General features: G+C 40.9%; 1 protein-coding gene across 1 annotated transcript in view; it reads right to left on the bottom strand.

Annotated features, from left to right (window-relative positions):
* Positions 1-19,246, bottom strand: part of spns2 (SPNS lysolipid transporter 2, sphingosine-1-phosphate) — a 108,923-nt gene that overhangs the window by 30,130 nt on the left and 59,547 nt on the right. The window contains exons 3-4 of the mRNA XM_072668271.1: positions 12,607-12,743; positions 4,525-4,676 (exon numbers count right to left, since the gene is read on the bottom strand). Of these exons, the coding sequence (XP_072524372.1) occupies positions 4,525-4,676; positions 12,607-12,743 (289 nt within the window). The remainder of the gene's footprint in view (positions 1-4,524; positions 4,677-12,606; positions 12,744-19,246) is intronic.

Here is a 19,246-nt window from a genome sequence, read left to right as displayed (position 1 = left end):
TACTTCATTAAATTTTATTTGATAACCTGTTGGCCTTGTTATTTTATAGGGATGTTTTTTATTTTTTTATTCCATTCAGGCTGGAACATTCCATCTCACACATGCTTCCTGTGTTCCCAAGCAGAAGGCGCCAACCAAGCCCAATGCAATTAAAGCTCATTGTTTACAATTAACCACCCCGATCTGGCAAATAGTCGAACACACCAGCAGGCCCGTACATGCCTCACAATGGAACTGTGTGAATGTAAGTATGTCTATATTAAAGGAATGCATGAATTCAAATTGCATAATGATGAATTCAAAATGCATAATGATCTCTTTTTTTCTCAGATGTTTGGATCCAAAAGTTTGCTCCTAGTCCTAGTCTTGCGCTAATGTTGCTAACAAGTAATAGAAACCTATGTAAAGCAATTAGCTTTGTACAAACAACTTGTGTAAATAATTACACACTTGCCATTATCTGTCCTAATCTGTGTGATATCTACGTGTTTTATCTACACAATTTGCCAAACGTCTGATGCACATTTGTACAAAACAATAGTAGCAAGCATTGGGAATCAAGACACAGAATATGGACATAAGTATTGGGACATTGCTGCTTATACTGAAATCAAGGAAATTAAAAAGAGTTTATTCAGCTTTTGTAGGTGTTACTGGCTCTACTGTAAGATTTTCTAGCATTGCTGTGAGGATTTGATTGCAATTAGCAACAAGAGTGTTCATGAGGTCATGTTGGATGTTGGATGATCCCCATCATTCCAGAGAACACAGTTCCACTACTCCACAGCTCAATGCTGGGGGACGTTATACTATATCCTATCCCTGGGCATGGTGCCAATAGGTTAATGTTAATTTGATCCAGAGAGTCCTATATGTGTCAGCAATGAGTGCAACTTAAAAGTGGCTGAATGCATTCATTAAAAGGTGTGTCCACAAACATTTGGACATGTAGTGTATGTCATAATTGTTTGGGTATGTTTAAAATCCAAAAGTTCCCAGATGGTCACTTTAACTGTATGCACCTCAAACACCAATGCCTCTTACTGTCTCACTGAACTTATTACCTCTCCAAAAATAAAGCCCAAGAGTCCAGACACCATGTGATGTGCCTACTGACCAACCTAGTGGCAGAAATACCCACAGAGGAAGAGAAGAAGAGGAGAAAGTGTGTGCGCATGACAGAGTCAGATACTGGAAAAGTGATACAGGCACAAGAAGGAGGAATAAGGTGGAAACAGTAAGTCAGTTTTGGGCTGTGAAGCTTCGGTTCTGTTCGATCCATAAGAACACTGTTGCTCTTGACCTCACAGACTGTCAATCCCTCTGGAGAGATTTATTGGCCGACGAGAAGTTTTCCCTCTCATGAGGGGAATCCATTTCCTGCCGGGGCTCGCGCTCAATCCTGAGCTCACTTCCTGGAAACGATCATAACAACCTGGCTGCAGATAAACAGTCGGTGTCTGGAACAGGAAGTGAGGCGGCAGGGTTCGGAGTTCCAACCGCTGGCCTCTTATTGTTTCGGCTGATGAACGCTTTGTTAGCTATGGACCTCCTCGGCCTCCGCATACCGAAACACTCATGTGCCGACTGTTTCTTCTTCCTGACATTTTCTTCAACAGCAGTCAATCTCTCATCGATACCATTAGCAGCCACATTGCTTAAACACCATGGGCAGATATCTGAATGCAGGAATGTTAACCTTTAGAGGCTACAGATAAGACTCGTATGCAGTGCTGCAAATCGTAATCAGGGTTCAGCAGGTCATGGTTTGTCTCACAGTTTTCGTTTTTAACTTTTTTAATTCAGCAAGCGAGTTGAATTAGGGGCGTTATACGAGGAGGAACGCTGAACTCTGCAAAGTTCTCTCCACAATGACTGGCATTTGACACTTGCACTAGGAGCAGATAAACAGAGGTACCATGCCCAATGCGCAGGTGTGGGTTTGAGGAGTATAAAGCTATGGAGCAGTGGATCTGTGTTCTCTGGAATGATGGTGCTCCATCCAATGCTTCTGGCATGAGGTCTCTCAATTGCAATAAATCTCTACAACAATGCTCCAAAATCTAGTAGAAATCCTTCTCATCCTGAACGGTAGAGATAGTTACTCCAACAAAAGTAGGATAAACTCTTTTTTTTTAAATGCCCTTGATTTCAGAATAAATAATGAATGAGCAGGTGTCCCAATACATTTATCCATACAGTGTATTTTCAGTGCTATGCTTTATTTTAATTCATCCATAATTTAAATGCACTGTTCATTTTCTAACATTTGTTCATATAAGACCTAGATACGAAATGCTGGCACCTTGTTACTTGGTACTTGTTAACTATAAGACTTTATTTTAAATTTGAGGAAATAAAAAAGCACATTATTATGGTAATCTTTCAATAAGATTATGCTCTAAAATCCATAAATATAAGTGCTGTGGATGTAAATAATTCTTCAGTAACTCTATTTTCTGCTTAAAAAAATAGTAATGGGCAGCCAGTTCATTAGCAGGTATAGTGTGCAAAAGAGTTCTGTCATGCCTTCTAATTTAGCTCATGGTTTTAGTGTCTGGGTTTATAGATTGAACTGTAATATTTTTGAATGCATATTCTCTGGAGTCCAACTTGCTTTACTTGACTGAACGTAGAGAACACAGAGATTATATGAATACTGCAGTAAGTCTGCTTGTCATTTACTTTGTGTCTTATCTCTCCCTCTCCAACGGGTTTGGGACATGGAACAAAACAACCCCACGTAGCTCAGATAACAACTCAGCCGCAATGCACTGTGGGGAGTTTTTGCAGCAAATAAGAATGTGCCCCATGTAACTTCCCGCTGCACGCATCCATTTTTTATCACTCCTTCTGTGTTAGTTTGCCCATCTTTCTTCCTCTTGCTAGTCTTTTTCCACCTCGGCAAACAGAAGCAAAAATCCTTGCAAAGGAGGGCTTTGAGTCTCGTCTCTGACGGAGCCGTCCATGTGTGTCTATTTTGGATGTCAATCTCTTGTCCTTTTGCATGTCCTGCCTATCTTTCAGCCTTTTGGTCCGTGGCAGCGACCGTACCTAAAAGGTCCATGCGCCACTGGGCCCGGTTCTGTGGATTTGACCTTTACCGAGTTGAGATGGCGGTGCAGATAATGATTCTGTTGAGAGCCTCAATTTGCACAGCCCCTCTGTTTTCAAAATGGCCTGCTATAAAAAAAGAGTCCTGCCTGCTAAAGAACGGAAGAAAAATGGAAGTGCAATGAAGTACCATGGAGGTCATGCTGAGACATAATAGTCTGATACTCTCAGAGTGCTCTCAGAGTCATTTGAATTTCTTATTTGTGCCTAGATGACCTTTCCAATCAGTAGCAGCCTTGTGTCCATCTTTGGCATAAGCTTTAGCAATAGCTTCATTACCAAAGGACAAGAAGCTTGGAGAGCAGTGCCATAGTCTTTTCCCCTCTACATTTCCTACATTTATTATTCCTAGACCACAAACCAAGCTGTCTCATATGCAGAGAGAAAAAAAACATCATCCATGAGTTTCATAGAGACCAAATTTTAAATGATCATAAATAAGTGGTTTTGACTGGTTGTTTTTTGTGCCTTTTAGATGAATTTTTTAGCACCCTTGTAATAGAATGCTTTACATTTGCGCACAGGGTACTCTCAACTGGAAACAACTGTCCACCTGGAGGACTACATTGAGCACTAAGGGGGTTCACTCATCTGGGAACATTCTGGCTCTAATCACTAAGCCACTGTGCCGCATCTTTGTGTATGTACTAGAACCTTTTTGTTGCTTTGAGTACCACCATAAGACAACTGACTATGGAGCCGCCCACTGCCGAGTTAAAAAGTTTTCAGTTTTTCTGTATGTGCCATGAGGAGCGTTGAGGTTTGTAAATAGATAAGTGGAGGATCTCTGCTCCAAATATTTGTTTTTATCTGTCATTTTCAATTCCTATTTTTGTGTTTGAATTCTACGCACAGATTGACACTAGCTGTGCTAGCGGTATAATGTCACCATAATTACCTCGTGAGTATATTTTCTGCTTGCTGCTGAAAAAAACTGTGCTGACCTTTTTTTATATGGGAAGACAAGGAAGATTTATTGTTTGCTCTGTGAAAAGCCCTGAAGTATAGGCTAATTCTGACCCATGATAATCAACCATATGCTAAACGGCCAACACGCAAAGATTAGACGAGAAAATAACGAAATATTCCTAACTATAATCCTAAACATCATCTTGAAGTCTCCCGTCATCATCAGGTTTCAACCCTTCTGACCTCCACTGTAGGTACGGTGGGGTTAGAAAGGAAAACACTGCCTGAAATAGACTTCAGCTTCTCTACATGGCAGGTTAAAGTAGTTCAGGTCTTATGGATAGCCTGAATGAGGCTTATTCATTCAGCAGCCGTTTTGCTTGATACATCGAACTCTAAAGAGTGGGAAGTTCAGATACTGCTCTGTTCCTTTAATGCTTTAGTTGCTGAAGTGGTGCTATGTAGGACCTGTTTAGGCTAAGATGTGTAGACGGTGCTTACCTTCCCAGTGGAATGGCCAGGTAGAAGACAGAGAGCATCATGGTTCTGCTGTTGCTGGTAAATAGATCCCCGATGATGGTGGGAGAGATAGAGGAGTAACTGGACTCTCCAATTCCCACCAGGCCTCTGGACAGCACAAACAACCAATAGTACTGCGGAAAGAGACACATCAGGTGATCAGAAACACAGGCAACTTCAGCCTCTACAGCATCTGCAACCTTTTTTAATGCTGATCTGAGTCACGTTACCAGTTTTATTCATTTGACAATTTGACCTCTTTTAAGATACTAATTCTGACATACCAGTAAGACCCTAAGTGATGCTTCCTCTTTCAAAAATAGTTTACTCTTCCCTCTATTGCCCAGAAGACCTATCCAGCTTATTCAGCACCACTCCTTCATAAATCTGTTTTCGTCTATTGAAGATAATAGCACTACAGGGTGTGGATTTCCCAAGACTGCACAGAGTCTTTAAAAAAGATTGACTTACAGTTGTGGGGGGCTATATATTCATAGGGGATGCTGTTTATAACAATAGGCCTTGAATTAGCCTTTAGCTGTGTTCTTGGAAAAGGAACGATTGCCGTTGATTTTCAAAAGCTAGTAACATGTGGACAATGCACTCTGACCCAGGAGTGCTGGTTTAATGGTTTGAGCAAAGGGAAGGAAGCTAAAACAGCCCTTCCCAGAAAGGGAACTAGACTACGAGGGGTACATATATAACCATCCATGTGGAGACATTGTTGGAGTGTGTGTGTGGGCCAGAATATGAGTGTCTCTTGGTTAAAATGTGGGTCAGTGTACATGGATCCTTTGGGAGATGGAGGCTAGTTGCAGATTTCTCTATACCCTATGGCCCAACCCTCCTTGTTGTATCCTCCCACCTAGTCCAGTATTTTTCTTGACTACATATTTTATAGACTGCGGCCACAAGAAGGTCAGAATGTGGCCACAGTGTTTTAGTTGGAATGCTCTGTCGTCTGACCAGATCACGTAAAAAAAAAAAAGAAGATTAATCAGTTTTTCTGATCAATCAGCTTGCAGCTCAGGGGGCTTGTAAAAACAGCCAGGAGTAGAGATTTGTTGCTTTAACCAAACAAAAACACAGCTAGTGTATCTTTAGCTCATTTTTACACCTTGTAGTAACACTTTCTATGTCATAGAAGCTCCCAAACGTGTGCCATTCTTACAGCCCACCTTAATCTCACATGGGTCCATCCTAGGCCCCATGTGCAGTGTATAACCCAGATGGGGTCCATGTTTAACCTTTTCTGGTCCCAGCACTGACCCCCTGTGTGGGACTCTGGTGGGCATCTATATGTGGGGTTAGAATGCAACACATGGACAAAACTTTTTGGTTCCCACTTTGGCTACCCATACAGTTCCCTTGTGTGAATTTTATCTGGGCCACGATCAACTGTGAACAGTGTTATAGAAAAGTGGAAGCTTTTAAGAACCACAGCAACTCGTAACCATGTAAAGTTACACAGCGGGGACGTTGACTGCTGAGGAGCATAGTGCAGAAAAGTCTCGAGCGCTCTGCTGACTCGATAACTGCAGAGCTCCAAACCTGCTGTTAGAGCTGCAAATGTGGACCAACTCCATATTAACGGATTTGCCCATGGATTTAGAAAGGGATGTCATAAAAGCTCCTGTAGGTGTAATGTGTAGGTATCCCAATACATTTGTCAATACAGTGTACATCTAATCGAGATTAAAATGGTGGTTGTGGTTCATCCCCCTTATACATATGTGTGCATGTTCATTTAAAATTATTCATAGCGGCTGTAGGAGGCCGAAGCACATCCACAGGGCTACTGTGAATGAATGTTGCCAGAACGGAAATTCTCTGGGGGAATGGCACCTAATCAGATTAATGTGCAATGGAGAATGAGAGACAGTGAGAGACAGTATAAGTGTGTGTGTGTGTGTGTGTGTGTGTGTGTGTGTGTGTGTGTGTGTGTAATATTGGTCTGGTTTGTGTAATGTCTCTTGGGTCGGTTCATGTAGCTACCTGGGAAGCCAGCTGCTGTTTCCTGTAGATGCTAATGAGTGCAGCGCAAGGGTGTGTGTGTTTGTGTGGCAGAGAGAAAGAGAAACATCTTTAAAAGATAGTCAGTGTTAGAACCTCTTGATAAAATGATTAATATGTACATAAAAATAAATATACTGTATACACTATATAGACAAAAGTATTGGGACACTTGCTCATGAATTGTTTGTCTCCAAAATCAAGGCTATTAAAAATGTATCCTGCTTTATTGGAGTCTCCACTGTCCAGGGAAGACTTTCTACTATAGTTTGGAACATTTCTGTGAAAATGTAATTGTATTCAGAGTGTTAGTGAGGTCAGAAGGTTGGATGATCACACCCTCATCTCATCCACAACTCCTAAACTTATCTCTTAAGTACTGGATGGAGCCCCATCCATCATTCCAGAGAACACAGTTTCACTAGCAATGGGTGCAACTTAAATTAGAAGGGGTGTCCACAAACATTTGGACATATAGTGAGGTACTATTCTACTCCTCCACAAAAAGAATAATGTCCAGCATAGTGCCAGTGTGGCGTTCCATCTCCATTCCCATTACAGGACATCCTTCTTTTCTTTCCCTGCTATTAAATCGTTCCATTCTGATCCACCCGACAGCCTTCAAGTGTGCCGGTTCTGCTGTATGGGGAGGAAAAAAACTCACTTATTGTGGAGTGTTACATAATTCCCAGCAGGCATGGGGAATTACTCTGGAGTACGTGACAGGAATCGCCGCTGTGAGTAAAGCCGGGCAATCCTACTCCCCCACAAACACTCACACACACTCGCTCCCCTCTGCCTATACCCTACAGTTTTATAGCAGCTACTGGACGTGACAGCCAAACGGCTTGTTTGGGAGAGGACAGCTGGAGAGCTGCAAGGGGCCTGCAATGCAGAGAGCATGATGGAGGGATGGATTTAATGGCGAGAAGAGAAGAGGATGGAGGATGCTGGTGGTACATTAACACAACAGCACTAATGCAAACACATACACTGTCTGTTTTTTAAACAAATAGCCAAACTGAAGGGAGATCTGACAAGTGGCCAAACCTCACACACTTTACCCCCATGGTGAGATGTCAGATATACATGATAAAGTGAATAATGTTGATTATTATTATAAAAAAAAAAACATGGTCTGGGAAGTAGGTTAGATGGTAACTGACCAGTTGGTTCTTGCGGTCAATGTGTTGGATGTGGTAGAATTGGACAGGCGTAACGACCTGAGCGACTTTGACAAGGACCAGATCACTGGTTTAGAGCATCTTCTAAACATGTTCCCTCTCATTAGTGGTGATTACAGACTGACAGTGGTTCGAAGAAGGACAAAGCAGAAGCCGATAAAGTGGCCCCATTGGGGCACTGACACTGACAGAATAAGTACTTTTTCAGTTTACAACAGGATATGAGAAGGTTGCTAAAAAACACTGGAACTGGACTGTCACCAATCGCATCTCTGTAAATATGCACCCAAAAGTTAATTGCTACACAAATCTGTCAAAAAATGACATAAGCCTTCAGTAAAACATCAATAGACCTTATCTATTTTTACATTTAAGTTAAAATTGGAACAATTACAGATGTGCTGAGAAGTTGACTTGTGTTAATAATCTAAATCATACCATGTTCTAAACTACACTGATTTGTCTGGGCCAAACAAATAAAGATCCAGCTGTGCTTTGAGGGGGTTGAGAGACCTTTTTGGGTGTGTATTCACAGAGATGCGATAGGTGACAGTCTAAGTCCTGTGTTTGTTAGCAACTTTAGCAACCTTAGCACCTCATATCCTGTCGTAAATTGAAAAAAGCACAAGTCAGATGTCAAACATATCTTAGCTGATTGTATCTGGAGTAGGTAATAAATCATGATAAATGTAATAAATCACCAAACTGTTCCTTTAAAGACTAGAATTATGTAGATGTAACAGAATATCCGGCATAACATTTAGCTTCATAAAAATTACTCAACATAAATGTCTTCATTGCTTTTTCTATCGCTTCTACCATCATTACAGAGCATGTATTGTCTTTCAGGCTGTTTAATTTTGTCAGTAAAGGTATTAATGTAACATATTTCTCTGTAGCTCATTGTATTAACATGGAACCACAAGTTTGTGCATGTTGAGTAAAATATACCATTGTACAACTTCGCTGTGTCACCACCTCCAGACTATGTTCCCTTAATACTTAATATAAAACCCCCTTGACGTATTTTTAACTTGACCACTCTCGTGAGTCAGTCAGGTCAAGCTTATTTATTTTAAGTCGGCGAGCCAGCCATGAGGAACAGGACCTTACTCTCTTCTTTCTTCCACATTAAACCCATGAAGTGGAGAAGGGCTGAGCTGTATTCGACCCCATCCCTCAAAATGGCATGCATAAACATGAGTTTCGAAACATATTCTGCTTGAATATGTGCATATTAAACTCCGTGCCTGCCACCAGCCTCACTCTTTTGTCAAAAAGCAACAGACAAGATTATGCTAAACGCAGCTGGGTAAATAAAAGACCCTCTGCAGCAGCAGACAAGCAGACGTTTGCCTTAACTGGTGTCTAATTTTTGCTTAATCCCCCCCAAAACACTTTGATTAAATAATCCTTCAGGACTGCATTTCTGTATTCGGGCATACTGGTCTGTGGAGACCTATTGAATCTTCGCAGCCGTGAACAATCTTGTTAAGAGTGTCCGGCTCCTGGAGATCTGAGGGAGTTTTGGGAGATGAGTTCATCAGCTGTAGGGCAGGAGGTCGGTGTAAAGTAATAAAGAGATGTGTCAAAGATATTCGCACTAAAAGACAGAGTGACCCAGGAGGGGAGAACATCACCAAATCATCTCAGGGGAACTGGATAAAGGTAGGGGGTAGGTAGGTGGGGGTTTTATCGTGATTATTTTTGTTCAGTGGAAGAGTAATTCCTTCACGGAACTAATCCGATCTCTGAGGGCTTAATTTTATGATTGATTGATTTATTATTTTATTTTATTATTTATTTTATTGATTATTTATTGTTGTTATAATTTGACTGAATAATCAAACCTGTTTGCCCCATCATGCAAAAAAATGACTGCTGACTGTTTGGAAACATTAGATTACTGCTAATAAACTAAATTTCTCTTCCCATCAAACTGTAATGCATGTGTTAGACCTTGCATAATGCCTACCAACCCATTCAGCATGGTAAAATGACTGTATTACAGAGCAGAATGTGGGGCTCCCGAGTGGCACAAGCCTTGTGTGTTGGCCCTATCATTGGGAATTGAGAATATGATTGAGAAAAACTGACCTTAGGTAGTAAGTTTCTATTCATTATATCATTGGACCATTTCTATTTTTCTATCATTGATGAGTGTTAAGAAAGAGGAGGTAGGAGGTATTTGCATGACAGCGACAATTACTGTATATGCACACTCTGTGTAGTAAAAAGTATTGGGACACCTGCTCATTCTTTGCTTCTTCCAAAGTCAAGAGTACTGAAAAAAGAGGTCATCCTACTTTTGTTGTAGTAACTGTCTCTACTGCCCAGGGAGGACCTTCTACTAGATTTTGGATCATTGCTGTGAGGATTTTGATTGTATTGAGCGACAAGATGTGAAAACAACTGATTAACTTCTTAGTGAGAAATTCTTCTTAGGCTGGACTTAGGTTTAATCCATGTCTGGGAAACTGGCCCATTGAGTCACTTTCTCAATTCATTAGGATGTGCTGAAACATGACAGATCATACAATATTAGGCTCTATTAATGTGGTTATGCAAGAGCCTCCAGCTGCGGTTGTTTAGTGATTGACAGATACAAGAATATCCGCAGTCCCTCACACTCATGGGTGCATATGAATTGTGTTTGTGTGTGTGTGTGTGTGTGTGTGTGTGTGAGAGAGAGAGTGCTCTGAGGCGCATGTCAGAAACATTGGTGAGATGCGAAAGGGCTTCTGCTGTCAGTGTCAACTTGGTTTTATGGATCCAGGGGAATTAATTCGGCTCTTGCCCTCAGGCACGGGACTGCCTTGACCCCGGCAGACACACGAACACACACACACACACACATTGTTGGGAAAGTCAGCTAGCAAACATTCAAATGCACAGCAACGCACACACGCACACCCGTCCAATGGGATATCGTAAGAATCTGTTCTTCCTCCAGGCTGCACCAAACATTCCTCAACTGTCATTTTGCTGCCGTCTGTCTCCGCTAATGTGGCCTTTTAATTAGCAGTCACTCGGAATCACTGTCTCCATGCCCTCCCTAGAGACTGGGCAACACACACACACACCATCATACACACTTACACAGCTTGCTGATGTGCACTACCCTCAATATCGTCTGTGTTTGACTGAAAGCGTCTGTAATGAATCCCAGACAGTGTTAATCGAATGAAAGCTATCCAGTATCTCAGCTCGGCCTGCCTGCCTGGGATCCCCTAGGGCCTAAATGTCGAAAGGATTTGTGTAATGTCAACACTTGCATATTCGGACTGCCGCTGAGTCATGCGAGGCTTTCGTGAAAGGCCTAGTCAGTTATTAGAGAACTGTCTGATCTCTGGTGAAGCAGCGGACGCCCCTTCACCTCCATTTGCACAATGAGATCCCCAGCATGTGTCTGAGAGCTAAATCCTGTCTTTTTATTGCATGAGGAGAATGTTAGTCTCGCTTGGAGATGAAGAGCATAGGAGCTGTGTGTCTGATCTCTAAGAACTGATGTGGTATCTACAAAGATGGCCAGTTTGATCCCAATAAATGGCTGTCAGTTGTTGTTAATTATATTTTAAAGTATACTATTATTTTTTACCATTAACATTAACAACTGAGCTAAACTGCTTAACATAATAGCCTCAATAATCAGGCACATATCAGTGTGCTCATGATTGGGATGTCACAACAAATTCATTTTTATGTATGTAGAATCGTTCATTATATGTCCAATAAGCTCTGCAAATGAATGCATTCAGCTACTTTAAGTTGCACCTATTGCTGACATAGATGTGCAAATGACCACACACACACACACAAACACACACAGTTTGTCTAGTTTCTGTAGAGAAGTGCTGCCAGTAGACTAGAACTCTGGAGCAGATAAACAGAACCTATTGGCACCATGCCTAATGCCAGGCGTGGGCTAGAGGGGTTGCATCGAGATGTGGAGCAGTGGAACTGTGTTCTCTGGAATGATGGTTGCTGCTCTATTCAGTACTTTTGGAGAGTTGGAGAGTTGGAGAAGAGGTGGGAAGATGATCCTCCAATATCCTGACTTCACTAATGCTCCTGTTGCTGAATGCAGTCAAATCTTCACAGCAATGCCAAATCCAAAATCTTGGGGAAAGCCTTCGCTGGACAGTAGAGACAGTTACTCCAACAAAAGCAGGATAAAGTCATGTCCTTGATTTCGGAATAAACAATAAATGAGCATATGGGTTGTGACATTACAACTCATTTTTTTGCAGTTTGGCATTTTTATGTGGACTAAAGACTAAATGACTAGAAACACTATTAGTTTTTAGTTTATGTGGAAGTCATTTTTAATGTCCATATGTTCATTATTGTGACAAAACCACAAAACCACAGCTATTTTAGCAGCTTACATCCTGTATATGGCCTTGGGGAGTAAGCATAATTTTTACAGTGCATCAAACTCCTTTATTTCAACAGTTGAGGTTTTTCCATGATGCGTGCCCTTTAAGGCTGAGGTATCTTAATCTTAACGCATTCTAATTGTGAAATGTCAATGTCAGTGAGCAGAGGCCTGCCTAACTGTTTGACTGTGAGGTTTTATAAGCACAGATGAGGTGGCAAAATACGTTCCTGGTGCCATTTTAAATCTGCCATGCCAGCTTAACACACCCATTAACTTCAGGAGCTCTTCCAAATGAGCAGGTTTACGATCTTCAGATTTCAGCGACACCTTTAAGTGCTTTTGTTTGAGCTGCACTAAAGGACGTCCTATTTCATCACTAACTCAGACGCTGATCGACTTGAAATGAACCATTTCAGAAATGTACCGATGGTAGGTCCAACCCTTTTCAGTCGTGTTTCTGTGAGAAAGAGGAGGTGGGGCTCTTACCTCTTTGGTGATGAAGGAGCTCAACAGTGTCACGGCCGACCAGAAGAAGATTCCGCAGCTCAGGATGACCTTCCTGTTAAATCGGTCGCCTAGGTAACCGAAAATGGGCGCAGCCACCATGAAACTGCAGATGAAGACTGCGGAAAAGATAAAGAGAGAAAAGTCATGGTTTATATCTGATAGATGTTAATTTCTAGTAGATGTTCTTATCATTAATGTACAGTAAGTTAACAAGATTTTAACTATGGGCCCGAGCATGAAGGTATACATGAAGTAGCTGTGCTGAGGGGACCACAGTCACCCCAGATTTCAGGATAATTTACCTGCAACTGCTGAAAATAATGAAGAATTGATCATTTGAGCAGAGTAAAGACATATGAGTGCTTGGTTTAGAGTCGATGGTTTTTCTACAGCTGAATAGCTGCACTTGCTAACTGTTTTTTTTTTTTTTTTGGGGGGGGGGGGGGGGGGTGATGCTAAAACACAATCAGGGAAGAGTTTCGCTCATTACGCTAAAGCACATTCCCATTCCTTTTCACGCCCAACACGAACCAGCTTCCCATATCTCTGTTTCCAGGCCCCCTTGTGCCCACCCTACTGTCAGTTCCAGGCTCGTGTTGGCTTGGCCTTACACACAATGCTTCTACGTATATGTAAGACACAGTCGTATTTATATTTGTGTAGAAAATATGTATAGATCCTTCATCCTTCTTCAGTGTGCCTCATCAAACGGACTGTGCTGATCTAGTGGGGGAGGAGGCTCCAAGACTTGCTTGATTCAGCTTCTCAGCCTACTCCCCACCCACAAGCCCCCGGTGTCCAAGCAACAGCCTTGCCTGGATATTTACACACGATCAAGGGCGTCTGAAGGTCTTGAAAGTAACTGCTCATGACCGGCGGCCATAAAGGCTCCAACGTTTCCGTATGCATAAATGCCACTGCATTCAGTCTGTGATATCTGTGATATTGCTTATAGTTGCACGTTTTGGATAGAGCTCTATTCTAGAACAAATTCCACTGGCACTGCCTCTGAAAGTCTTGTGAAACTACACAGCTGATCTTTTGCTTGTTGTGTTGCTGGTTGTGGTAACAGGGAAGTGAAGACACTGAAATGAAACTCAGATTTGCCAATGAAAATATTTGCAGCAACTGTATTATGCCACTATAGCAACCGCATATACTGCTGCCTCACTGCTTGAGTCAGTAGATGCTGACTTAATGAAACGAACGGCTGATAGGGTCAGTGAAAGGAAGGCAGAGAGGGAGCTGAATCTGTAGCCCTTAGAAATGTTAACCTATTTGTATATTTTTTTGCTGTAGTATTTTAATATAACTGATTACAGAGCATTTTTAGTTAACTCAGTTTAGTAAGTTCTAATACCTGACATTTTTCACTTCTGGATCTCATTTTGAGCAACAATAGATTTTAATATAGCCTGCAGCTGAAATTGATTAGATATTGTGCAAAATATGTAGTCTGTGACTCCCTCCTCCCTCCTCAATTTCTTTACTGTTTATTACCATCTGCAGATTAGGACCCCCCCCCCTTTCACATTGGGATATGGTCTACCTATACTCAGACTCTGGATCATGGAGATCTATTGTGATAAAGGGATTCAAAATTATGATCTGTAACACATAATTAATAAACATCTACATAATAAAATACACTGATATTTAATTTACTTTCTGTGCTTCTGTTTTTTACTGACTTTTTACTTTTGATGTCAACAAATGACAAAAGCATGGCTACAAATGTAAAGACTGCCCCCCCCCCCAAACAAGACAGTACACACAACAATAGCAATATTATAATAAAGCATCTCCAGTATAATTTTAAGGGTAATTGCTGTCATGCCTGGACAATGGGAAGGGCAGGAGATTTGTCTACTCATCTGGAGACAGATGAGATAGAGAGTCAGAGCAATGGCATTTGAGTCTTATAACTTAATCCTGTTGTGCACTGTCCACTAAGAACATCATCCAGCATGATCTGCATAAGAGAGACTGTGGGGGAAATACGTGCATGTGCATGTGTGTGTGTGTGTGTGTGTGTGTTGTGTGTTAGGTAACATTGAGATCTGTTTGCAGTATTACAGTAATGTTTGATGATGATGCTGCCATGACCTTGACCACAGCAGGAGTGCCTTGGTGAATGTATCTCTCTCTCTCTCTCTCTCTCTCTCTCTCTTTTTAACTCATTCATCCACTCCACTCACACACTCATCCAAGTAATAATGAATCTAATCTAAGACCTGAATGAGAAAGCCATTTACCTCACAAACACTGAATTTACTCATTTACATTATCTTACTAAATGAATTTGTCCATTTACAGTATCTCACAAAACCTGAATTACCCCATTTCCAATATCTCATAAAACTGAATTTCTTCATTCACAGTATCTCATAAAACAGAATTAGCCTATTTACAGTATCTCACAAAAACTGAATTTGCCCATTTACATTATCTCACAAACCTGAATGTATGAATTAGCCCATTCATAGTCCCTCCTTTAGCTCATTTACAATAAATGCTTTTGTAAGCATCAGCTGGAACTGCAATAGACTAGATTTTCCTCTAATATCCCCAATTAACTGATGGCCCAGAAGGCCTCAATTCACCCAACTCCTCTGTCAGTTTGTATATAGTCCTCTCCTGATTCTGCTGCTAAGTGTAATACAGTAAGCAAAGAGCTCTTTCTCTAAGACATGACAGCCATGAGTAGTAGAATACCCCCTCCTCTTGTCCCCCCTTTAATGTCCAAGCTGAGCTTGGCCACACACACACACACAGCCAGCTCTAACAAAGCCGACACGGCATGCTCTGCCAGATATTGATGTCCGCGTTTGGATCTTTAATAACTTCCCCTTTTTGTGAGGAAGGATGAAATTTGCTGAAACCACAAGAACGATACAGTTTTGCCCTTGGCTGTCGGCACCAGGGCAGCGCTGGGAATAGAGCCACATGTGCTCAAACCATACCTGCGCCACCATACTGTATGGCTTTGATTCAAAATGATGTGATATTTGGTGTTGTATCAAAGGTCACCGCAACACAATATGATTTCAGCTTCAGATTTCAATTGACATTTTTCAGTTCTGCTTCTAAGTTAGGTCGAAAATAGAGTTTAAGCTAAACTTCCTCGAACAACAACCCTGAATTTGCTGCCTCTGAAACTGCTAACCTTGTCACATGATATCTCAAGACTGGGATTACTGGGATTCAAACTGATGACCTCTTGTTCTTTGAGAAGCAGGCAGCTTTAGATAGTTGTATCAGTCTAAAGGTACATTATTACACTTTTCAAAGTGAATTTACCCTTTTACTCTTTCTTCCACTCTGAGGTGGCACAACTGTCTAACTGCCATATTATCAGGAGATCCTAAGTTTGAAGCCTCCTGAATGGTGTTGGACACAGCAGTCACCTTAAGTTGAGAAAGCTTTACTTATATTGTTAATCTAACTGAGCTGTGGAACTGTGGAAAAGGAGAGCAAAGTAAGTTAATTACGTTAAAATTAAGTTAAACAACTACAACTAATTTATAAAGTAACATACTATTGTTGTGACCAATGTGTCCATCAAAAAAAGATACATTTCTACATCAATTCACAGTAAACTCCTCTTGTCATGTTGTCGCTACATGCTACATGTCCCTAGTTAGCCATTGCACAACATAAGCTTAAGATTTCAACACTGGGTTTTCTGTTATGCACTTTAGTACATCATTGAGAATATCATTCATCCTCTAAACAATAACATTGTGCACCAGTAGCAGAACCATACTGCACCCTAAAAAAACGACATTTTTATAAGGCCTTTTGTAGCTGCTGGCTTTTTAATGCTTGTGTCTCAGAATATGCTTTATTATTTAGATTGCTTTATGTTGCCATTTTATTTTCTTTGTGTTGTTTGTTGTTTAGAATGTCAGGGAGGATTTTCAGAAACGCCTGTATTTGAGATGTTTATTTCCGTCCGTGCTGATTGTGGTTGACAATAAAGCTCTTCTAGTTCAGATACTGATTTGAGGTCCGCTTTGCTAAGCAAGCAACTTTTCCCCAGTTTGCTTGTTGTGCAAACAAAAAAGTAACACACGGCTTTGTGGCGACAGTGGGGTTTGCTCTGTAAAATATGGCCTTAGTTTTCAAGGCGTGCATGTCGTAAACACTATGTTGTATTCTCGTAAATGTCAATCACTCGACTGGCTCAACAGATCGGCGTTGAGAAAAGGAGTGGGGGGGCTTAGTGACTTCTGTCTTGGGTCATTTTAGGTCCACAAATCTTTCCCTACACAGTTTTATGACCCTATAACACTATTTCTCTCATGATCTGACCTTCTCTTTGACTACAGTACCAGACGTCAAAAGCCAACATTTTATATATTTATTTATCTTATATTTTTAAACTAAGATTTTCTAGTTGGACAACACTGAATGACTAATATGACACCATCCTAATTATTATTCATCAAAAGTTAATAACTGAAATGTCTTTCCTGACTAATTCACTTTAGCCCATCAGATGCATTGTGATGTCACAATGATGCCCAAAACAACAGTGCTAGTGTTGTAATAGCTTAATTTTAGAATTTTAAAACATCAAACAACTACTATGACATCATCCTTATCACTATCTTCAAAGGTTAAAAGTGCAATGCCTGAGCTTGTTAGTTTCGTTTAGGTTTCTTTGTGATATTACATTGATGTCTCAACTGCTGTGCTACTGTTTAATTACTTATTCTGACACATTGTATGTTGCATGTGCAAAAAGGCCATATGTATTAACATGAATTTTAGAGTTGGGAAACACTAACCCACTATTATGACATCATATTAATAACTATGTGTGCCTCTGTAAAGGTTAATAAGTGTAATATCTGTCCTCGTTTATAATTTAATTATGATTTTTGATTGCAGCCGTTCCTCATGTGTTATTTCAAATTTTATATGTGATCATGAGGTTGTTGCATTAGAGTAGAACAAACATCTCTAATCTACCATTGTGGACAGATACATCACAAAAGGCTCAGTCAAGCTTTCATGTTTCTGCCCACAGTCTTTAATCTAGGTGTCATCAGTATCAACCACACCTCACCTCCTGAAATCATCTTGTCACAGCAATAAGGCATGACCGGTAGAAGCTGCTGCCCTACATGACTCACTGACCAAGGAATGCCCAGTAAGAGTTTGCTCTCGGTGCCCTGAGTGACTAACTAATGATTGACTGACAACAGGATTGAGTCTAATATGTCAGCTGAAACCAAACAGAGTACTCTTAACCTGCCTTAGTGCTGCATTACTGTCATAAGCTATGAATCTCCTAAGTCTACTGTTTGATACGTTTGTGTATCTAAGTGATCTACCAAACCCTGCGCAGGACTTAAAAGCATCGCTGTTACTGTCGAATGGAAGGAAGTGCCCGCACACACATGCTCGCTAATGGGATGCACGCATTTGCACTGTGTATTGTGCCTCTGAACTATTGTGTGATGCTAAATTAAGCTGATGAGTGTACAACTGTACTGCTCAAGAGCTTTTAGTTCATTCCCTCTAGGCCACTGAACTGCAGAGACACCCTAGAGAAAGAGGAAGAGAAGGAAAGAGGGCGGAGGAGAGAGACTTTGAGAGTGTAAAAGAGACAGACAGAGACAAAACACGTACTCTAGTAACAGTAAGTTGCGTAACGCATTAAAGTTGGAATTCCTGTAATTACATTAATGTAACTAACCTAATAAGAGTTGTGTTACTCAAAATCTTGGTGAGAACTATATTAATTACACTGACATGACTGATTTATAATCTATTTCATCAAAATCTTAAGTTTTCATTGTATGCATACGCTTAGGCACCCTAAAATTGTATTTATTTGGTGAAAATAAGGGAAAAAATGTTCAATAGAAAACAAACATCTGCATGCTGTAATGCATAATTACTATTATGTATGTAAAAATTGTCAGTTTGACATTTTATATTGCATGCACAAAATTGATGGTTTTAAAAAGATGGTAAATAAACAGAATTGATGCTCTACATTGTGGTTCACTTAGAAACTCAAGACGTTGTCTAAACATTTGAATACAGCTGTACATTATCCAGAGGCAGTTGTTGTACGCTTGCGTGAGCGTGGGCTACCTGCGACAGCTGACTGTGCAGCTTCAGCTGTGAATATGACCGACACAGTGCCAGCGTGGGAGTGCCATAAACTCAGCAAGCCATCAGTGGAATCATCTAATCATGCTAATATGAAACTGATGGATAAAGAGCCCCGTGTGGAGAAAGAGAGAGCCCCGTTCCTCTCAGGAGCAGCTCTGTAAGCTTTCCATTATTTTAGACATAAAATAATAAAGGGTTTTCTTGGAGGCGGCTGGTTCCGCAGGCTAGTTTCTCAGTTTTCAAGCAACATCAGCCATTCATCATTAGCATTAGTGCCAGTGTCTATTTTCTTCTGAATTAAGTACTAGGTACTGAGGGGACTACTGGATGTGTCTTGTATTGAAGAAAAGTAAAGAGTAGTGGGATTAAGATATAGCACACTTTCACCTCCACAGCACAGTAATTCACCAGAATTCATCCTCTGCATTTAACCAATCTGTGGCAGCGAACACACGCTCATACTAGAGAATAGCGAGAACACACACAC

The sequence above is a fragment of the Salminus brasiliensis genome, chromosome 1 (assembly GCF_030463535.1).
Source record: "Salminus brasiliensis chromosome 1, fSalBra1.hap2, whole genome shotgun sequence".
Taxonomy (NCBI): domain Eukaryota; kingdom Metazoa; phylum Chordata; class Actinopteri; order Characiformes; family Bryconidae; genus Salminus; species Salminus brasiliensis.
The sequence above is the reverse complement of the archived record's forward strand: the minus strand, read 5'-3'. Positions and strand labels throughout refer to the sequence as shown.